This window comes from Chionomys nivalis, chromosome 2 (genome assembly GCF_950005125.1).
Source record: "Chionomys nivalis chromosome 2, mChiNiv1.1, whole genome shotgun sequence".
Taxonomy (NCBI): domain Eukaryota; kingdom Metazoa; phylum Chordata; class Mammalia; order Rodentia; family Cricetidae; genus Chionomys; species Chionomys nivalis.
The window spans coordinates 93834226-93849905 of NC_080087.1; the positions used below are offsets into that span (position 1 = coordinate 93834226).

Genomic DNA, 15680 nt, shown 5'->3' on the forward strand with positions numbered 1-15680 from the left:
CTTACACTTCCAAGATAAAATCCAACACTGAGGGAAAGGAGGGCAGACACTGGTGCAGTAACCCAAAGCAGAAAGCATGAAGGGAAGTGCTTGGTGACCCTCTCCTTGGTCATAGGCTGAGGATCATGCTCAGCTAGATTCTTTAACGAGTCTATGACCACCTGTGCAGTGGTCTGAATTTTTCAGCATCTATTAATAATGAAGACAATCACCACAGTCCCATCTGACATAGACAAAGCCTAAGCTCAGGCATCCCTCTTGGATGGCCCCAGGTTGTATAAAACTAAAAAAAGATCCTAAATTATTGTGTATATTTTCCACTTCATTTTATCCTATTAAAAACTTCCCAATAAAAGCTCTTGGTATACAGCAATACTTTAGTATCAACTGAATAATGCTATAGAAACAGATTTTCTTTCTTTTTTTTTTTTTTTGGTTTTTTGAGACAGGGTTTCTCTGTGGTTTTGGAGCCTGTCCTGGAACTAGCTCTTGTAGACCAGGCTGGTCTCGAACTCACAGAGATCCGCCTGCCTCTGCCTCCCAAGTGCTGTGATTAAAGGCGTGCGCCACCCCCGCCCGGCAGAAACAGATTTTCTTAAAATAGCAATTTATTTCTTGATATAAAACTTGAACCAAACAAACTAAATACGTAATTCTTAAATACGTAATTCACAAATTGTCGCCATGGGGTAGAGTTTATTGAACCATAAAGCAAAATTTTGACACCTGTAAGTAAATCCATTAATAACGTTTAACAGTTGTAATTGACTGTAAACATAGTCAGTGCCTGCTGCCTATAAAGTCTTACCTTCTGCACTTGCAGTTTAACAATGTAATGGAGTAAAGTTTGGGGGGAGGGATTAATAAGAATCAAAAACCTGGAGAACAGAGGAGGGAAGACAAATGGGTCATATCAGCGCCCGGTCTCAAGCAAGACACGTGGGAGAAGGGGCTGAGAAGAGGAAAGGAGGAGCACTCTATAGTCACAGCTGTCCTTGCCCTCGTCCTCACAGCCTCTATTATATTTTCTTTATCTACCTCCAGCTTCGGCGTTCTCTGCTTCTCTCCCCTCTGTACCACCTATCTTCCTCCCTTTGCTCTAGCAACTTTCTTTCCCTCACCATTTCCTGTACAAGTACTTAGGTATATTTTTCCTTTGTCTTCTTTCTTCATTTCTCTTTAATATCTAAGAGACAAAGGACTGGGCTGAAAAGAAACCTTTTCCTCCAAAATTGAACTTTAATTTGTACCACGCAATTTATCTTCTACAGAGTTTGCTGTAGAGTAAGAACAGTGTTCGGTTTCATAACAAACATGCCTATCTTTTGTTTTTGTTTGATTTTTATTTTGCTTACTTTGCTTTGTTGCTGCTGTTGTTCTGCGAGAGGGGACCTTGCTATGTAAGCAGACCTGCCTGCCTTCGACTCACGGTGTTCCTGACTCAGCCTCCTAGGCGCTGGATCACAGGGCTTCACCACACCCGATTTATGCCTAATGTTTTAAGAGGAACCAAGTAGAGAAAAAAACGAGACAATAACTAAAACAGGACTATTTGGAAAGACTAAGCCTGGTGACTCACAGGAACAAAACTTCTCCAGTGACAGCTAACAGTCTTGATCACTGTCACTGTATCCAATCTCATTTGTCCCCGTTGTCCCCTCTGATCTCTGAACAGATGCCCCTTTTCCAGGGGGTCTTCCTTGACCTCTCTACACACACACGGTTCACAACCCTCTTCTGCCACTAGTTGCTGCATTTTTCCCAAAGAATTCCCCCGAGACATACTCTGTGTTTAATTGTTTGTATGTTGTCTCTACTGAGAAAAAGACCCTGGCAGCACTATGGTGGTTTAAATGAGAAATGGCCCATACCTCATACAGCTGGCCCCAGGTGGTGACACTGTTTTGAGGGTTTATACCTGGCCTCACTTCCTGCTCACTCTGCAGGAATCCTGTGTGAGGACGAGAATGTGATCAGGCAGCTTCCTGCTCCTGTCCATGCCTTCCTCATCTGTTGCCATGCATTCCCTGCCAAGAACTCCCTCTCTTGAACTACTAACTAAAACAAACCTTTCCTCCCAGCGTTACTTTCGTATGGGTTTTACCTCACAGCAACAGAAAAGTAACCAATACAAGCACACAAAATGATGTGTCTTGCTCGTGGCTGTGCTGTACGGCTCCACACTGGCACTAAGAGGCTGCTCTTGCTTCACTTCTTTTGCTGTGGTAGAATGCCCTCACAGAAAGCGGCTCTGGAGAAAGGAGGCTTAGCTCAGCTCACAGGTCCAGGCTTCACCCATTACTGCCGAACATTGCAGAGAACTGGAGGGAGCTGGCCACACCACGTTCACGCTCAGCAGAGAAACATGAATGCACACACGTTTGCTTGTTTGCTAGCTTACTTGGCTCAATCTTTCCGCTCATATAGTTCAAGAACCCCTTCCAAAGGAATGGTGCCAGCCACAACGAAACAGATTGCCCCAGAACCAACATCTAAGACCATCCCTCACAGACATGCTCAACCCAATGAAGACAATCCATCATTGAGAGTCTCTTCTCAGGATTTTCTAGATCACATCAAGTTAAAAACTAAAAGCAACCATCATAACACCTTAATAAATACCTACTTACTGAATGAATAAGTAGAAAAAGAATCACTGTGTATACACTATTATAAAATGAATTCTATGATTCATTTCATAAAACAAGCAAAGTACATGCATCAGGCAGCATCATATGTTCTTCCATTTATGTAAAAAAGAACAGGAGGCATATAATTTACATGCAAGCTTCTATTTGCAGATAATGCTCCAGAAAATTACTCCTGAGGAAGAGAATTAGGGAATAAGTAAGGAACACTCAGACCCATGTACAGGCTCACGTGCACATTCTGCTATTCAAAGGCATTACAGGAGATTTTTGCTTTATCAGTTAGAAACACACAGCATAATCCTTCATAAATCTAACTCAGTCTCACAGTGAGTATATACTGGCGAATACATAAATGAACTAAGATGCAACTCTCAAAAAGAATAAAGTAGAGCTACTTGTTTTCCAGTGCTTTCAATATATAAAATAAATTTATATTTATTTCCTCTTTCCAGTAGCTATGGAATGGAAACTCAGAAGTTTAAGGAGCCTGACTACACTTACAGCACAGCCATAAAAGCTACTCAGTCTTCTGACTCCTGGTCCGGCACTCTTCTCAGTATACCATATTCGGTGAGCAAGGCTCAAAATGAAGATTTATATCAATGATTGAAAGAAAATGTACCTCACAATGATAAAGATGAAACTCTCAACAGCACTGTCAATAGGCTTTGATTAATCTTAGAGCCGTTTAGTGTTCTAGGCGTAAGACTGAAACATCAGACAATGCTGTGAAGAACACTACTGAGTCCTAGTGACAGGCAATTCTTATGAAGTCAGATATTTCACAGGCTAAAATGTAGCATAACAAGACTGTTACTACTGCTGTTCAACTAAGAACAGCTACTCAATATGTGCAGAGAAGATAAATACATGTGTGTCTCCATCCATCAAAGGGCTTTACACAAAACGTTAATTTTGGAAATATCAAAGTGAAGCCAGTTCTCTTACAGAAGAGCGAAACATGTCTTAGAACTAGGAAGGCCTTCTGTGGCCGCCTTTAGCTCTAGACAGACAGACCTGACATCCAAGTGGCCTTTCATCAAAGTCACTGTATTTGGTCCAAAGCTGTCGTGAAATAAAACAAACTGGTAATTCTGGGACAAGAAGGAAGTATAATTCCTCAATTCAACAGATACTAGACTAGACAATAATAAACGAACTAAAGAGAAGTGTTTGATATACAAACAGTAAAGCCAGCAGCTTGTATTTACTTGGCTACCAGAAAATTCTGATGTTTGCAGAACTCTGCAAGGGGGACTACTCAGAGTGCACACTTCTAACCTGACTCAGACACTACAGTGTTCTCGTCTCAAGAGCCAGAACTGAGGCACAATACAAATAAGTCCTCGGTTCACCAAGAAGCTGCCCTTTTCGTTGCCCAAACAGTGTTAATGTCTCCTACTTTCAGAAGGGAGGGAAAGAGGAAAGGAGATAGGTATATAGATAGGTAGGCAGAAAGGTACAGATAAATGATAAACAGACAGACAACAGCTGTATTTAAATCTGGATCTAGCACACGAGAGAAAATATGACACTGTCTCTTCTTTACCCCCATGTCCCTTCTTGTCCTTCTGCCCCTTAGGCCCCTTTTCCCTCACACACAGTCTAACTTATTTTATAATGCTATTCATAAAACAATGTTTAAGTAGCCATTTTTGGAAAAAAACATTTAAGCCTTATAATTTTTATTTTCAACTATTGAAAATATATAACTGTTAGCTGAAAAAAGTCAAAGAATGCAAAATTTTCACCAATACAAGTGGGAGTATGAACAACAAGAGCTGTGCCAGAAGTATTCCTTCCTCATAAATATACTGCAAAACATTTAATTGGCATCAATTTGTGGGATTGGTTAAGTAATTTGTAAAATATTAACCTTTTATTTTAAACCACATATAATATACAGTGTTCCTTTTGAAAACCTGATAAATTTTTCAATGAAGGCATTACTAAATTTTCATTTTAGTTTACTTTGATTTGAGATGGAGTTCTCTATGGTCCCATGATGTCTACACTTGCCATCATCTTGCTGGAGTCTCTCAAGCAAGAACTGGATAGAAGTGCATACCACCACCACACAACAAAATTTTAATTTTTAAATAAAAATTTAGTAAAGGCATTGTTTCAATGAGTATATAAGAGATATTTATAACCATTATTTCAGTTACCGAAGACAATAAACTGGGCAGCACTATTTTAAACAAGCAAGGCAGTGTCACTGGTTACAAATCACACAGATGAGGGAAGAAAAGAAAGGTAGGTAGAATAGATAGATAGATACATGGATAGATAGATAGATAGATAGATAGATAGATAGATAGATAGATAGATAGATAGATAGATGATGGATGGATGGATGGCTGGATGGATGGATGGATGGATGGATGGATGGATGGATGGGTAGATGGATGGATGGATGGATGGATGGATGGATGGATAGATAGATAGAAATGGACAGACAGATAGACTAATATATACTAGGCATTGAGCAGATAATCAAACTAAAATTAAACAGAATTTTAAGTTTGCAAATCTGAACAAACTAGGAATAAAAGATTTTAAGCTAGGCCATTCTTTTCTACTGTGAAAGAAAGCAAACACACTGTCGATCTAAGGCAAACAGGTTCATGGTTGTGGAGAAACAGTCAAGGCACAGCTTTCTCCTCATTCTTACTTCCATCTTTAAATGATACCCTACCTTCCTGCTGCCTCCCAGGAATAAAAACAACTGCAATCTGTCCTTTCAGCTTTGAAGGCAAGAGAAGCGCTCTCTGTCCTCTGACTCTATGGGTGGCTCCTGAAGTCTCAGGTGACCTGAGGTGACTGACAGCTAAGCCTATTCTGCACTTACAAATAAGTTCAATAGAATCTGCATGCTAACAAGAGTGATGTTTGTTGCAGCAAACCAGAATTAGTTTTGTGCTCACTTATTACCCAGACACTTCTCTGTCAGCACCGGATGGCTCCAGAGCTTACCATTGATGTGACCGATCGCGCATCTTCTTCGTAATTCACCACAGGAGGCGGTTCTTTCCCATCATTTTCTTGTACTTTTTGCTCCAATAATTCTTTCTGTGCTGCACACTTTGCCTCAGTGCATCTCAACTGCTGGACTGACTGTTTCAACTCTTCAAGTGCCTGTTTTTGCCCCAGAAGAAGCACAATGCTACAACAAGAATAAAATAAATAGACATTATTTCAACTCAAGAAGTGAAAGCATTAATGGAAAAGTGTGTGTGTGTATGTGTGTGTGTGTATTCATGTGTGCCTGTGTGTGTATCTGGGTCTGTGTTTATCTGTATGTGTGTATATGTGTGTGTCTGTGAGGACATGTGTGTCTGTGTGCTGAGATGTGTGTGTCTGTGTGGATATGGGTGTGTATGTCTACATGTGTCTGTGTGTATATCTGTGTGCCTGTGTCTAGGTGTGTCTATGTGTGTGCCTATATGTCTATGTGTGCGTATGTGTGTATATGCATGTGTGTTTCTGTGTGTGTGCAGATTATGCTTTTGTAAGCTTTCATTTTCCTCTACAGAACTCCTTCAGAATCATAAAGAAATGAAAACAGATTTTAATAGCAGGATTAAGAAAATGGAAATAGGTCATTCAAGACACTTTAAAATAAATAATGGTCTATGGCACCTATTATCTTTTATACATAAACTATCTACCTCACCAAGAGTTCAGTTTAGGAATACAGACCGTAAACTGACTGAAAAAGAAATGACAAACTTAAAATATTACACTAATTTCAAATCTCAAGAATTAAATACTTAAAGTATGACATGTTCCTGGGGTAAAATTAATAAAATTAAGAGCTAGCCTGCACACTGAACTGTGGGTATACTGTAAGGTGTGTGTTTTAAGTCTGGAAAGTTGGCACAGCAGGGATTCCGACTTGACCATGACAATGTAAGCCTAAGTCTACGAATCTCCCCCCTCCTTCTTTAGGGAGCTTGCACTCAGGGCTTACACAATAGGAACTACAAGCTTATAGGCCCAAAACAAGGCCACCAGAAAGAAGAAACCATGCTGGCAGGAATGTCTACCCCATAAGTATAGGATACTAATACTTTAAAAGTAAGTGCACTGTGTAAATTATTAGTAGATACCGGACAACAGATTGGAAATCAGGGAATGCTCCAGAATTTGATAGCAAGGTAACTGACTTAAAGTCAGAACATAACCAGAATAAATACAGAGAGATATAACCACACTAAGCTATTGACTTACATCTTGCGCTGTTTTGAGAGCTCGGTCCCAATCTAACTGAGCAGGGCACAACCTCAGCGACCATAGTAAAAATGTTGGTCTCTTCAATAATAGTTCAAGAAATTTCAGGGAAAAATGTGAAGTTGGGGAAAACAGAACTTAAAGAGCATTTGCAGGAGACCTAAAATGTCCAGAAGACAGACTGCTCTAAACAGAAGAATTTAATAAGTGAAAATTACCATGTACATCATCATCATTCAGCAAATCTGTGACCTATTTTTAAAATCTATATAGATTTCTTGGCAAATTCATGCTGACTTGCGTATTAGTTGGTAATTGATTTTTTTTTTTGCAATAAGTTGGCACTTCTGCTTCTCAGAAAATCTATTCAGAGAATGTTAATTATTAAGACAATCATTTTGTGAGAAAAATATTAGGAGACCTAGGAAAAGATTACACTTATTATATTTTTTAAACTTTGTGCTTCCTAACACACAGACCAAAAGCAAAGAACCACAGAAACCACAAAGGCTATGACAGCAGCACAAGAAATAACTCTAAATATCTCAAAGAGATGTCGTAATGTATCTTCATACACCTAGAAGATTATTCAAAAAACGATTTCTCAGCCGGGCGGTGGTGGCGCACGCCTTTAATCCCAGCACTTGGGAGGCAGAGGCAGGCAGATCTCTGTGAGTTCAAAACCAGCCTGGTCTACAGAGCTAGTTCCAGGACAGGCTCCAAAACCACAGAGAAACCCTGTCTCGAAAAACCAAAAGATTTATCACATGTATACAAAATTATTTGATATACTTAAAAGCAAAACTCACTCTAAAAGCACTGGATCAGTAATTTTACATAAAGGCTAACAGAAAATGCAAAAGAAAATAGCTAAAAAAGGGCAACCGTCCAGGGTAAGAGAAAGGAAAATAAGCTTTGTAATAAATAAATATAAAATTATATATATATATATATATGGATGATAATGTTGAAAAAAGTAAATGTTAACCAAATATCCAAATAAAGAAAATTATCAGTGTATTTATAGACACAAACTCACACAGACTAGGGTAGCAGGTGCAGAGTTGCAAAGATTCAAGCCAGACAGGGTCCCAGATAGGAGGAAATGGACATGGGTTCATCCATAGCTAAAAAGCAATCTGTAATTGGTACCCATTTGTAAAGGAAAGATTAATTTTCTCCAATAAAATCCCACTGGGTATACTAATCACTAAAAGAGGGTAAAACAATAGTAAAGATGTCTGAAAAAGTCATTATCAACTACCTAAAAAAACTATACTACACATCAGTCTATGAATATATATGTATAGCTTAAACAAAATTTCCACATCTGGGCTGACCATGCTTCCTCCAAAAGCTGAAGAGCACCTAACAAAAACTAACACCAGGCACAAGAAGCCCTCTTTTTAGTTGTTGCTCAGGGTTGTCCAAGAGACTCTGAAAACACACAACTTTTACTGCCCTTAATTGCCCCGCGAAATGCACTTCAGACCAGGGCCCAGAGTCCCTGAGTTGGAACTGACTTGAATGTTTCTTCCCTGAGGACTAGCTCTCGGGGTACCAGAAGGCACGAGGCAAGCTTCCAAAGGAGTGGGGCAACCAAATCTTACCAATCTCTAATGCTGATGAACTATATCAACAACCAGCATGGTACAATGATCCCAAGAGTGCACTAGTAGCATGCATACCTTGGCAGTAACCAACAGTTCTCTAACTGGACTTAAGATCCGTTCAATAAGAGGGAAACCAGGAGTGGTCCTGAACACCTGGTCAACTACCCTGGGTGAGTGAAGTAATAGATCTTGGAAGAGAACCTACAACCAACACTTTACTAAACCACACAATCCCTAATTATATTCTAAATATTTGCCCTTATACCCTCAGATAAGTGCAGGCCTCACCCCTCATCAAAGAAACTTCTTTTTGGAACAAACAGATACCATTCCTGAAAACTACAACCAATAAAAATGCAGAGTCATGGAGTCAAGTATGAATGGAAACGTGTCTACAAAACACTTACAATCCTAAAGCTCATGGAACACTGGGAAAGAGGATAAAAAGAAGACAAGAGCCAGAGGATCGGGGAGTTCACTGTAAGACTGTCTCCTAGTAGTGACAGAAGCTACACCCATAAATTCTCACCAACATGAACTGAACAAGGACAATAATAGACATACCAAAGTCAACTAAGGTGAAATCCCATGAGGTTTCAATCCTATACAAAGAACTACAGGCAACTAAATAATGTTGTTGTGAATAGGAGAAATAGTCTTCTCTAGGGAAGAGCACACCAGTTGGTTGACCAATACCAAATATCAAGCATGAAAACATATACACATAATGAATATTACACAGACTGAGTGGTTATGTTTAGGAATCTATATGTTTATAGATATATAATCTATCTATCTATATATATATATATATGTATTCATGTAAGAAAAAATAATAAAAAAAGAGGCCATGAATTTGAAAGAGATCAAAAGGGAGGGTTCTGAGGGAAGAAAAGGGGAGGGTGAATAATATGATTAAGTTATAATCTCAAAAAAATAAAAAATAATTCAACCATAATAAAAATAAAGCAAGCAATTTAAAAAATAAGAAAAAATTAGGCAGGTATTTCAATACAAAAGCTACAGAGAAGACAAATGGCGCATGAAAGGATGATCTACATTAGTCACTAGGAAAATAAATATTACAATGATCAGATGTCATTAAGAATGGTCTTAATGAGAACCATTAATTTTCACCATATTTCAACCTTTGGTACCCAGAACTGGGAGAGAGGAAGCATGTGCTGTTTTTATTGTGTTTACTACAGCAGCTCAAGAAAGAATGAAAGCACCTGAAGGAACTCCGAGGGATTATGCTATGAGTTAAAAGTCAGTCCCCGAAAGTTACACACCATATGACTCCAGTTGGGTAAGAAATCAAATCTGCACAAAAGAAGGTGGATTTGTAGCAATCAAGGACACACGAAGAGGGCAGAGGACAGGATGGCTACAGTCAGGGGCACACGGAGAGGGCAGAGGACAGGATGGCTACAGTCAAGGACACACGGAGAGGGCAGAGGACAGCAGGGCTATAGTCAGGGGCACATGGAGAGGGCAGAGGACAGGATGGGTACAGCCAAGGGCACACGGAGAGGGCAGAGGACAGGATGGGTACAGTCAGGAGCACACAGAGAGAGCAGAGGGTAGGGTGGCTACAGTCAAGGGCACATGGAGAGGGCAGAGGACAGGATGGCTACAGTCAGGGGCACACAGAGAGAGCAGAGGGTAGGGTGGCTACAGTCAAGGGCACATGGAGAGGGCAGAGGACAGGATGGCTACAGTCAGGGGCACATGGAGAGGGCAGCAGGGCCACAGCGGCATGGCATGAAAAACCTTCAGCCTAGGTCTCTGCATACAGCTTATAACCACGGCTACCTGGTTCTAAAAGTAAGAAACAAATCAAACCACACAGCACAACTGCTACCTCGCAGTGCCTGGGTCCCAGGCACTCCCGGTTCCAACATAATCTAGGGATACGCTTTTAAATCTTCCCTTCAGAAGCTGTGGCTACTGGGAAGTTAGAGACACATATCTAATTCAAAGATTTAATTTAAGACAATCTATATTATATGCTACAGACAAAATAATAATTCTATTAAGTAAAAATTCAATAGGATTCTATTATTTAGAAATAATTTAAGAATATGAACATATAATAAACATTTTAGTATTTCTGAAAAATATAATTTTATTGTTTTATTACTTTTAAGTAACAAAGTATCTGAAGATAATAAAATATTACAAAAATAAAAATAATACTCTCTCTAAAATATACAGTCTCACTATGTAGCCCAGGTTGGACATTTATGAACACACCTAGCATTAAAAATAATTATAAGTTCATGTTTTAAACTAGAGCAAAACTTATCCTCATTATATATGTGTATTTATAGAAAGAGATATCTATATCTATATGTGGATGAAGGGATGGATAGATGAGAGATAGACAGATGTGGATGGCACAAACTAAGGACTTACACAGGAAATATTGAAATATTATGAGAAAAAAACATAAATGTATCACCATACAGTCCTATTCAGAACATTTGTTTAATGAAAGATTTTAACATATAAATATGTAGGCAAGGTTCAGTCCACCAATTTCTCAGCCAAGGCAGTCAGCAGTAATTATTTGGGCACCTAAATAGACTTCAAATTTTAATACTGTACGCTGAAGCTAACATTAAGAACTCAGGATAACGAAGGCTACATGACTGGGCTCACTACGACTCAGCCCTGAAAGCCCGGTCAGGCTAACCCTTCTAACTCCTAAAAGTTCTATTAGCCTGCGGGGCCTCTGCGGAAGTTGGGTGAAATCCGAGGCCAGCTCCACCCCTACCTGTGGTACCTCTGTTCCAGGGTGCCCTGCCTAGACAGGCCTCGGTACAGGACTGGCATGTACCATGTACGGCCCCTGGGCTGAGCTGCTAGAGGCCGAAGCCGCGGCTAAACGCCCCAGCTCTACAGCAGCCAATGCTGCGGGGCCATTAACGGCACACGCCCTCACGCACGTGTGACGAGGCGCCAGCAAGGCGGACTGGAGGTGGTGAGATTTTCAAAGAGAAAAACAAAATAGGGGTGCCAAGGAGGAAAGAAGAAACAATGCAGAAAAACCTGATCCGGGCCAAAGAGAAGAAAACTCTCATGGTTCACGGTGAATAAAGACTGCAAAACAGAACAGCCAGTCCCACCCAAACTTGGGCAAAACTTATGAGGAAAGATTTCGGAGAATGCTTGTACTTCCTTCTAGGTGGGTATTTTTGTACAGAAAAAGCAATTTGGTGATCGGAGAGCAGGGAAATGGCCCTTGTATAGATCTAGAGGTAAGAAAACTATCCAATGCTTAAGTAGTGGGGAAATGCTTAAATATTTAGAAGCAACTTTTGTATAGTATTTATAGAAACAAACGTGGCATCAAAATGCCTGTTTTCTGTGGTAGAACAAGACGGCCGGTGTTAGCACTCACTAAATGAAGACTCCTGGGCCCGCCGGGAAACTGAAGCTGCACTGGGGGCACTATGACTGATTCGGTTCTGAGAGGGGAGACATGAGCGCTTCTAGGACATTCAAACAGGCATACCAAGTACGCCAATTATAAGTGATAATGATAAACATAAGCCATCTTCAGGCCGCTAGAGAAGAGGCACACAGCCTAGCAACATGCCTTCCGAAACCTCAAACTGGGCTATCTGAGCAGCAGAGAGTGAGCTGGCACGAGAGACACAAACGGGTACTCTTGACATCTTAGACTTCAAAAAGCACAGGAAAGAGCTAGTTCCAGGACAGGTACCAAAAGCTACAGAGAAACCCTGTCTCGAAAAAAAAGCACAGCAGCCAAGTCAGATGTGATTCAGTGGTCCGGAAAGACAGCTGCCCTACTCCAGGCCTTGGGTAATAGCTGAGATTCTTATTTCTGCAGTAATGGGATAAAGGCTAGATTTATGTAGGTTGAAAACTAAGTGGTAATTGGGAAAATGGATAGGAACTGCTCCTGGAATGAGTTCAAACTCAGAGACGAAAAAGCAAAGGGTAAAATGGGGAAAATAATGACGGGGGGGGGGGGGCTTCAGCAGTTGGGGTACAACTGAGTGACAGCACAGCATTGCCTGGCAGATGTCAGCTGAGTACTGTACCCAGCACCTCAGAGATGGGGGGGTGGAGGGGTTTGGGGGAGGAGACTTGAAGACTGGTGGTTCTGGGGTCAATACTGAAAAGGTGAGTATAAGGACCCAGCTGGAAGGAAGGAAAAGGTAAATATATAAAATAATACAAATTTTCTGAGAAAATAAAAGATGGCAATACTTTAAAAATCTCACAAGAAATGACCCAGAAGAGTACATTGTACTGTAAAAAGATGGGCATTAGGATAGGTGCTAAGGGGAAAGACGTGCATTTCAGGTATCTAGTTAATGCTTGGGAGTTTTCTGTGATACAGAAGTCCATCTGCTGATTACAATAAAGGAAGTGGGAAGATCGAAAATTTAATCGAAGTAGAGAATATCTGAGAAGTTATACCAAAAAATAAAGGCTAGTGTAGATAAGAGAGACCTAACACATCACAAAACCCTCGAGAGCTTTGAAATCTGAAAGCAGTAGTGGAAGTTTGGGGGCGAGAAGTTTATGTTGCAGTCAGAACTGGGAAGGCCACGCCGACAAACATGTTGTAGTTCCCCGTCATCACAGCTGACGATCAGTAAAAAGGATAATGCACAAGCTAAGGAGAGATGCTGCTGTTACAGAGCCCTCCGTGCAAACATCAGAGCATGAGCTCCAATCCCAAGCACCCACAGAAAAGCCAGGTGTCTTTCTGTGCATCTGTAGCCTCAGTGCTATGTAGGACACAGGGAGTCAGGAGATTTCCTGGAGCACAACGGTCAGCCAGCATACCCAAATGAATGGGCTCAGGGTGGTTCAGTGAAAGAGCCTGACTCAAAAAATAAAAAACCCACAAATGAAATGGAGATATTCAGGATATCCAACATTCAACTTTGGTTCCCCATGCATACACATATATGCTTGTATACACATACACACACACAGAGAGAGAGAGAGAGAGAGAATAAAATAAAAGACAACGGGCTTAGGAAAATGGCTCAATTAGTAAAGTTCTTACACAGAAGCATGAGTACTGAGTTCAATCCCCAGCACCCACAAAAACAGGTTATTGCTATTGCTCCTGGTGGCCCCACTGAAACTTGATAATATGACCCTATTGCTAAAGATAACACCTACCCTGATCACAGAACGTGAAGAAATCAGGCTGGTACTGACCTAAAAGCTTCCTTTCTGCTGACTAGATTTCACAGTGCAATATTATCATACATTGTGGGCTATTAGAGAAGAAAACCTATCAACAGTCTGACACAGCCCTGAACCGTGCAGACTACAGGAATGACCAACATGAGAAGATAACCATGTGAGCAGCAGTGGCAGGAATGCTATGGGGGTAATCAACAACTTTTAATCATACTTAATTAAGGCCTGTCCTACAGAAGGAAACTCATCCCTGGAACTATGATGAAGAGCAAGAACCTGTGGCTGATGAGGTTACAGGCATGACTACTATTAGTCTGCAACAGGCATAGAATTAAAATGACCCCTAAATTTGTATCCTTATACTCATAGATGAGTATAACTCTCACCCTTCACCAGAGAGGCTTCTTTATGCAGTGGACGGCTGTTAAAGAGAGATGAACCAGCCAAAGTATGCAGAATTATGTGACCATGCTCAGTCCTCAATGGAACATCCAGGTCACACACTTTTCTCCACAAGGCTCGGAGAATACTGTAGAAGAGGGAGTGAGAAGTCAGGAAAGATGGCTGCAAAGTTATGTCTTTGGACACTCATGACATCACTGCAGCCATGGTTGACAGCACGAGACCTGCAGAAGGTCAAGCCCATCAATATTCCAGCTCAGAGAAGGAAGGCCTCACCACCAGGTAAGGAGCTATGGGCAACTGCAGAGAAAGGAAGGAAGAGGCAGTCTTCTGCAGCAGTGTGATAGGCTGCCCATGCTCCACTGGGTGGCGCCCTCACCCATGTGCATACCCACAGCCCGAGTGAGTGATGTGAGGGAGAGAAGGGGAGAAGAAGAAAAAGAACAACAAAACAGGAAGTTGGGTGGATAAGGTGGTGTGGGAAGAGTCAAAGAGGAAGCAACAAGTGTGGATATAATCTAAATAAATAGTATTCATGCATACAAGTACTGAAGAATAAATTAAAAATTAAAAGCCAAGAATACAAGCACCTATAACCCCACTGATAGGAACCCAAGAAAATCCTTGGGGGTTGTTACCCAGCCAATCTAGTCGAACCATCAAGTTCCAACCCAATGAGACCCTGCCTTTAAAAATAAGGTGGAGAGCAATTGAGGCAGACACTTGACATCGAATTATGGTCTCCATACATGTTCTTGTACCTGCACACATAAGCAAGTACACACATCTACCAAAAGATCCAGATACACACATTCTTGTACCTTCACACATAAGAGAGTACACATAACTAACACACATTCTTGGACCTGCATGCATACTGGAGTACACACATCTACTAAAAGACAGAAATGTATTAATACAAGTAAAATCACAAGACCCAGAACAATATTCAAGTCAGAAATCAGGCAAATACCAGGAAAGCAAAAATAACAAAGTAAACTGAAGCTGATTTCTATATGCAAAGTAGATCGGTGTGTTCTAATTAATTTATTTGATGTCTTTAACACAACAGCAGTCAATTTTTAGATAACATTTCTCTGAATCCTTTTAAAAAGGGATTTACAATAAGTCTCACAAAAAAATAAATGTTGAGCAACAAAGATAGCTTTTAACGAAGGATTCTTCATGAGGTAATGTAAACTGTTAAAACATTAAGACATCTGATCGTGGCATTTTATTTACAAATCCAATACCACTTTTCTAGAACACATCTGCCTTAGTTAGGGTTTCTAATGCTGTGATGAAACACCATGACCTAAATCTTGGAGAAGAAAGGGTTTATTCTGCTGACATTTCCAGGTGACAGTCCATCACTGAGGAAAGGCAGGGAAGGAACTCAAGCAGGGCAGAAACTGAGGCAGAAGCTGAAGCAGAGGCCATGGAGGAACACTGCTTATAGGCTTGTTCTGCACGAGTTCCTCAGTTTGTTTCCTTATCGTACCCAGGCCCAGTAGCCCAGGGGTGGCACTGTCCACAGAGAGATAGGCCATTCCACATCAATCACTAATCAAGAAAATGCACCACA

At 40.7% G+C, this 15680-nt stretch overlaps 1 protein-coding gene across 3 annotated transcripts in view; it reads right to left on the reverse strand.

The window, feature by feature from the left end:
- Fer (FER tyrosine kinase) overlaps positions 1 to 15680 on the reverse strand; it is a 333973-nt gene that overhangs the window by 224846 nt on the left and 93447 nt on the right. For all 3 annotated transcript variants that reach the window (XM_057755315.1, XM_057755306.1, XM_057755297.1), the window contains one exon: positions 5628 to 5817. In XM_057755315.1, the coding sequence (XP_057611298.1) occupies positions 5628 to 5817 (190 nt within the window). The remainder of the gene's footprint in view (positions 1 to 5627; positions 5818 to 15680) is intronic.